Here is a 7,162-nt window from a genome sequence, read left to right on the forward strand (position 1 = left end):
GTCACGCGGCAAAAGTTGGATCGAGTTTGTTGTACGGTGGAAATTATATATCTATTATTTCCGAGTAAGCGAGACGTTGATTGGCTATCGTGCCAACTTCCGTCGCGCGGCAAGCGTTGCCGTGTTCTATGTGCAGGAGCCATTATTTATGGATTCACAAATAAAGGCTTAAACATAATAGAGCACAGGCAACAGAGAATAATGAGCCATCTAATCAGAGCTTTGTGTGTAAGTTTGATATTATATCCTAGAGTTCTGATTGGACAGCTCGTTATTCCCTGTTGCCTATGCCTATTGCCTGTGTCTATTGTGTTTAAATTTTATGAACCAATCGCTTGGTGAGTAGGCTGCATTCCAAAACTCATCGAAAAAAAAGTGTTGCAATCTTTCTGTGACCGGCTATATATATAAATGAAATAAAGAATTGTGTAGTGGAATTTCGACAATCCGTGTTGACAACACTGACGTCATATTGTCTCCCTCTTTACTTCGAACTTCACAGGCAGGAATCAATAAAACGTATAAGAATAAGAACGTTATTTAACAATAACGGTTGGGTCAAAACAGATCAAAACAATCAGAATGGACAGTGAGGTGAATAGATCTCTCCAAGGATATCGGAATTTACTTATGAATGTTCGTGTTTACACCGAGCACTTGATAGTTTTGATACAGGCACTAATAACTTTCTATTAAATTATCTTAATTTCGACAATTATTTAAAGAATTGTGTAAGGACAATATAAATCTATATAATTAGTGCCAAACGTTTACACGCATCACCGAAATTAAGATAATTTAATAGGATAGTATGCATATTAAATGCTCGGTGTAAACAAGGGCTGTATTCAGCAGAGAAAGCAACTGTTGTAAAGCTGCTTTCTCTACTGAATGCAGCCAAGGTCTATATAGAGAATAATATAATATTATTAGCTTAATTATGAATAATTATTGCAGATATATTATGTGATTAATATAATCAGAACATTTATGTGTAAGATATAATAGTTTACATTTCGTATATACAATATAAACTGTTTCGTATCTGCATAAATTATAAACAATCTATGGATTATTGAAGCTTATGTTTCATTGTTGTTGTTATGTTGATGATTGCACTAAAACTTCTATTTTATATTTTTATTTATCAAATACATTAATTATCATAAAACTTAATTACTTCTTTCATTAGTAATATTGTTTTATCTAATTTATAATAATTTATATATTTTACTAATATATTGGCTGTGTTCCAAAATTCATTAATGGAATCATATAGTGCACTTAACATAAACTGAAGATTTTCAGTGCTGACAGTAAATTTGGAATGTAGTTATGTTTATTTACATGTAAAAGAGTTGATAGAGGGTTGAAAAAAATTTAACATAAACCATACGTAAATATTTTTTGTATAGATATAATCTCTTAAGATATGCAGTGCTCCTATAATATCAGTTTTATTATGAATAGTTATTAATTATAACTTCATTATTTATAGTTATTAAAGATTATAAAATTTATAAGACATATTAATTAGTAATTAATTAAAAACAGGCAGCATCATTATCATTGTGCAACGATTCAGTTTTTATTACAACTGATGTTGCAAAATGCCAAGAAGGAAACACATCAGCTGAGGAAGACTCTTTGCGTCAAGATTTGCAAAGAGCCTCCTTGGAAATAATGGAGGAAAATTTTGCATGTGTAAAGGAGATGACGACTTTATTAGCTAAATTGGATCTTAAGCTCAATACATTATCTAACGACATAAAAGAAGGTTTAGAACAACTATCTTCGATCCTGGAAGCTGAAAAGCTGTCCGAATTTGATGAAACATCATTGCGGGTGATTAGAGAACGAAAGATCATAGAAAAAATAAGGCGGGAGCGAGAAGAGAAGCAGATGTCTGTACAGCATGATAAATTCTTTAGAAATTTTACAAAGTTGAAGACAAAAATTAAGCATATGCATGATGAGATCGATGCTCTCATGAACTCTATGGATGTTATAGAAAAGGATAAGAATGATGTGTATTGCAATAAGATTTTCTTGTCTACAAAATTAAACGAATATGAGCAAACCCTGAAGAAATTGGAATCAGAATTAAAAGATATGGGGGTTGACGAATCTTTTTCGGAAAAAATATGGGATAAGTATATATTGTACCTGGAGAAGACAAGCAGATTAGTAGAGCTAAATCAATCCCTCACTCAATATGAGGATTTACCACCAAACTTGCTGCAAGCTAAATTGCTGGTAGAAAGCAAAAGAAAAGAGTATGAAAAGTTAGAACAGATATTTTTAGAAAAGTCTCATAAATAAAATTTGTAAAAAAAAGTAGAAAAATCTAGAATAAATATTTGTGGAAAATACATTGTCAGTAGTAAATTCGAGTTTTAATGACATTTCCAATTCAACTGAATAAACTGTAATATACTTTATTTTATTTACTTAGTGTTTATAATATTCTTTGTACATATGTCATTAATTTAACTTATAAATAAAAGATCACTTATATGTGTATATATTTAAAAAAAACTTATACAAATCTGCTTTTAGAAACCATATTTCGATTTTGTTTGTTTCCGTGCCATTCTATTCTGAGACCATTGATTTTTTAGTTCTAGTTCCATGGCTTTAGCTTGATGTGCTAAATAAGTTATTTGATGTTTCTTTTTGGATTGGGAATTTACCCCACCGCTCTGCATAGACACCGGCCTATGTACAGATTCTTCTGTTAATGCCTTTACCAACCATTCTCTTTCATCTGGTTTTATGTCTTCCCCATTTATTTCGATTATATCCGCTTCGTCGATCTCCTTGCGTTTTATACCCCGTCTTCCACAAAGGTATTCAATTGCTTTTTCATCAAAGGCAACATTGCCTTCCAAATCAACATTATATTCTTGTTCAGGGACAGGCAATTTTGGACCAACCTCTGCTTTATTCTTCAATAAAATTTCTTCTTTCGGTAGATTTATAACATTACTTGTTAACGTTTTACTCGATTGGCCATTCATCGAAATATCAGAATTAATAGAGGAAGAGCTGGGTATCTTATGATCTTCCACATGTTTCATAAGTAAGACTTCAGTATTTGATTTATGTACAAGATCATCCGAAGGCAATGTTGAATCTAATTCTGTTGAATTATTGCCTGTGGAATTGCCTGGCAGATCTTCATTTATGGTCAGGCCAAAGAAGTCTATCGTTGCATCTTCTTCATCAGAGCTTGATTCATTTTGTGATTTATCTGGAGTTGGTTTTTTCACTTTAAAATCATTTCGATTTGTACTAGATTTCCTCATTGTGTTTGACTGCCATACATTTGTTTTTACCGCTGCGTTCTTAACAGCCTGAGGTATTAAAGTCTTATTGTTTGTTGTCTCTCTTTTTGGCGCTGTCAAGAGGGAGAAGAGTCCGCAGCCCTTCTACAATGATCAATAATTCATGAGTTATATCTATGTATTTACATTTTAAAAAATTTTCTAAACTTACTTGTGACGATTGTATGATTCTGGCTGGTTTCTCCTCACTCTCCTCTTCAAGATCCTTAAACTGATGGAAATAATACAAACGTTCAATAAAATTAAGTACCTAAATATATGTATATATACAGGATGATGATCCAAAATTCCCACATTCAAAGTACAAGACATGATACTTTATGCTATACTAAAATAAACAACTTTTTCCTTTAACAAAATTGTACTCGATAAATAATTTTTGCACCAATTTGTTAATTTCAATTTGTTAACTGTTCTCCTGCAAAAACTATTTATCGAACACAATTTTGCTAAAGGAAAAAGTTGTTTTTTGTGCTAAAATAAATAACTTTTCTGTAGTAAAACATTTACATTCGATAAATCATTTTTGAGTTTACTCGTAGAACTTCAACCTGCTTTCCTGTAAAAACTACTTGTCAAATAAACAATTTTGCTAAAAAAAAAAGTTGTTTGTTTTAGCATAAAGTATTATGTCCTGTACTTCAAATGCGGGAATTTCGGATTACCCTGCGCACACACACACATACACACACACACACATACCTCCAATAAGGAAGGTACAGATATTCTCACTATCTGCTTTTTTGCTGGTTTCGAGATTTGACTTTCCGTTTCTTTTTTTAATAGAATATCATCTTCGACCTCCTCAATATTTCCCATAAAAATGGAATCTCTGGGCTTTGGTAAGGTATCGAGAAATTGTTGTAAGTTATGCTCCGCATCGTTCTCTTCTTCAACGTTTGTACTATGTGAAACTACTTTCGGAGCAGGTAAGGATAATTTCGAACTTATTTGTACGGTTACTGCTTCAGTCGCATCGTTATCCGTATCATTCACAGTATTTGATTCTGCAGCCTCGTTCTCTTCATTTTCCGAGCTCTCGTCACTGCTGTCGTACGCTACAAGGCTCATTTTCGATCAGAAATATGTTTCACACTCGTACTTGTGTACATTCGAACATAACATAACCATTATTGACATGAATATATCCAGAAGCCAGAAGCACGACCGCTCACAGAGCGCTCAGTAAGCTCTTATATCTGTTTGGTCTATATTTTTAGATCTAATGGAATATACCAATCAGATGCAAGAGCTCACTGACCACTCAGTGAGCGATCGTGCTTCTAGGATTGTGGTCAAGGTCTCGTTAAAAATGCTTTGAAGTATTTGATGGACCAATTAGAAGACAGAATTTTACAAACTGATCAATTAAAAAACGCTTCAAAGCGTTCGCAGCATCGCGTATCCTAAATGCACCTATTTCATTAAGAATCAAGATCCATGATGGAATTGATGGAAATATACTTCTTAGAGTCTAGGGGTGTGTTCCGTTTTACGCATGATGCGCATGATTTATCATTTTATCTTTCTTTAATATTCGATGAACAAGAAGGATAAAACGATATATCATACGCACGATGCGTGAAACGGAACGCACTTTAGAGGTCAACGCGATGTTACAACACTTTGAAGAGGTTTTTAATTGGTTTGTAAAATTCTTTCTGTTTCAAAGCGAGATTTTTGTAGTGAAATTTTGACTATAACCCTAGATTTATCAGACAGGCGCGACTGGTGTTAAGTGTTCTGATTGGTCACAATCACGTGACTATTAATTTTTTATACATTCTTATTAAATGCATATTAATTAAATCAATTAAATAAACTATGAAGAACATCAGAAGCATATAAATTTTCAGTCAATATGAAGTTTTTTAACTCTTTGAGGGACAATGGGATGTATGCATCCTACCTTCTTGTTTTAATTAGTTTTTTCTATACTTCTGATCTATTTTGCAGTTTGTATGTGCATATGAGTATTTTTTAGACTCTTAGGGATCTAAGTTATGCAACTTTCATTAAAAAAATTTGTTAATTTATTTATTTACAATTTTGTTATAAATAATTAATGTAAAAAAACTTGTTTTTTTCCATTAGCAGAATAAATTCAGCTATTCTTAACCCTTTGCAGCATGATGGCATTGTGGGATGCTTTTCCATAACCATTTTCTGAGTAACTGGGATAGTTTTCACTCAATTTTTGAACTTTTTTTTGTGGTTTTGTATCAGTTATACATTCAAAAATAAGAATCGGTGTGCAATAATTCAAAATCATGGGTGATTATATTTATACAAATAAACAAACATTGAAAAATTGCAATTTTTCTGGAGAAAATTTATTATCTCCGAAAGTTCTCGGAGTTTCTATGCCAAAATCCCCACTCAAAGATTTTTAGGATCGCTGATTACGAATCTGATCTCAAATTTTCGAAATTTAAAATGGCGGATCGATTTGCAAAAAGTGATTTGATCTTGATGGAACTAGTACTCGTAAGTTTTAAGTCGCTGGTTGCAATTCTGAAGTTTGCAATTTTGCTTTTCCGATTCCAGAGTTGTAATCAGCGATTTCAAAAACTGATGAGTACCTACTTTCATTTAGATCAAATCACTTTTCGTAACTTGATTCGCTATATTGGATCTGCCATATTGAGTTTCAAAAATCTGAGGTTCGTAATCAGCGATCTCGAAAACCCCCGAATACCTGGTTTCATTCTGATCAAGTCATTTTTCGCAAATCGGTACGCCATTTTGGATTCACCATTTTGAATTTAAAAAATCTGATTTTTTGCTTGGTAATTTTTTCGAAAAAAAAATGTTTGAAATTTTGGAAAATTGATCTTTTATAAAATTAATTTTAAGATTTCAAAATTAATTAAATTTTAAGATATACGATATCAAGGTATTAAGATATAAGATATAAGATTTCAAGATATAAGATCAATTTTATTTATAAGATCATTTTTAAAATTTTTTAAAAATTGACCTTTTAATTTTGTAATTCTGACATCAGAATCACAATCAGCGACTCCGAAAACCCATAGATAACTACTATAATTTCAATTTCTTTAAAAGAAAAATGTGCCTCTCAAAGGGTTAATGTGCCCACGCACATAAAGAATGATGAACAGGGATCAATTTCCCGCACGCGCGCTTTGTGACCTTTTTACAATTCTCTACAAATTAGTAAAAAAAGAGCCAAAAATCACCGATTTAACTTCAAATACACACTGAGAATAATAGAATAATACTTCATTTTTATAATTTAAACGCGGTGCATCGTGGTGTATTGACATCTTGAACTGGATTAAAACACGGTAGATAACACATATAAAATCGCTTGCAGATACATATTTTTACGCTTTTTATGCTATTTTCATGATAGATATACATAACAAAATGAAGAAATTGTGGATGTATAATTTAAATCTGCAATTGTGTTACTAAAATTTATAAAAATTTGTAGGATACAATTATTTGTCGTACTCAAACGCACTTTTTAAACTTTAAAGACTTACTAATAAAAAACTAATCAATAAATTGACTTAAAATTTTTACAAACAATATTTTAACTTATATAATTGATACTAATACTACTGTGGGCAAAAAGTATCGATAATTTCAAATTTAAATTTCCCGGGGTTTCCGATAGGGACAACCGAATTTATTTTGAAGTTGGCAATTCTGTCAGTGACAGAATGCGCCAAGGTACACGTCAAAATAGTCATTAGTGTTTGAGATAAGCGTCTGTTTGTAAGCACGTAAAAAGTGATTTGTCGTTTTTTGAAATGTCTGAAATTATGGAACAACGAAGTGCGATA

General features: G+C 31.8%; 2 protein-coding genes across 2 annotated transcripts; one reads left to right on the forward strand and one right to left on the reverse strand.

Annotated features, from left to right (window-relative positions):
- Nucleotides 1-331: 331 nt before the first annotated feature.
- LOC108747319 lies at nucleotides 332-2,316 on the forward strand (the record flags this gene model as incomplete). The annotated part of the gene is made up of 2 exons (XM_018484711.1): nucleotides 332-594; nucleotides 1,555-2,316. Coding segments are annotated over exons 1-2 (774 nt in total), but the record flags the coding sequence as incomplete, so codon positions are not given.
- A 208-nt stretch (nucleotides 2,317-2,524) lies between these two features.
- LOC108747640 (proline-rich protein PRCC) lies at nucleotides 2,525-4,641 on the reverse strand. The gene is made up of 3 exons (XM_018485239.1): nucleotides 4,050-4,641; nucleotides 3,499-3,558; nucleotides 2,525-3,431 (listed from the first exon to the last, which is right to left on the reverse strand). Exons 1-3 carry the CDS (start codon nucleotides 4,416-4,418, stop codon nucleotides 2,556-2,558), a joined length of 1,305 nt encoding a protein of 434 aa, XP_018340741.1. The 5' UTR covers nucleotides 4,419-4,641; the 3' UTR covers nucleotides 2,525-2,555.
- Nucleotides 4,642-7,162: the final 2,521 nt, after the last annotated feature.

The sequence above is a fragment of the Trachymyrmex septentrionalis genome, unplaced genomic scaffold, assembly GCF_001594115.1.
Source record: "Trachymyrmex septentrionalis isolate Tsep2-gDNA-1 unplaced genomic scaffold, Tsep1.0 scaffold108, whole genome shotgun sequence".
NCBI classification, from domain to species: domain Eukaryota; kingdom Metazoa; phylum Arthropoda; class Insecta; order Hymenoptera; family Formicidae; genus Trachymyrmex; species Trachymyrmex septentrionalis.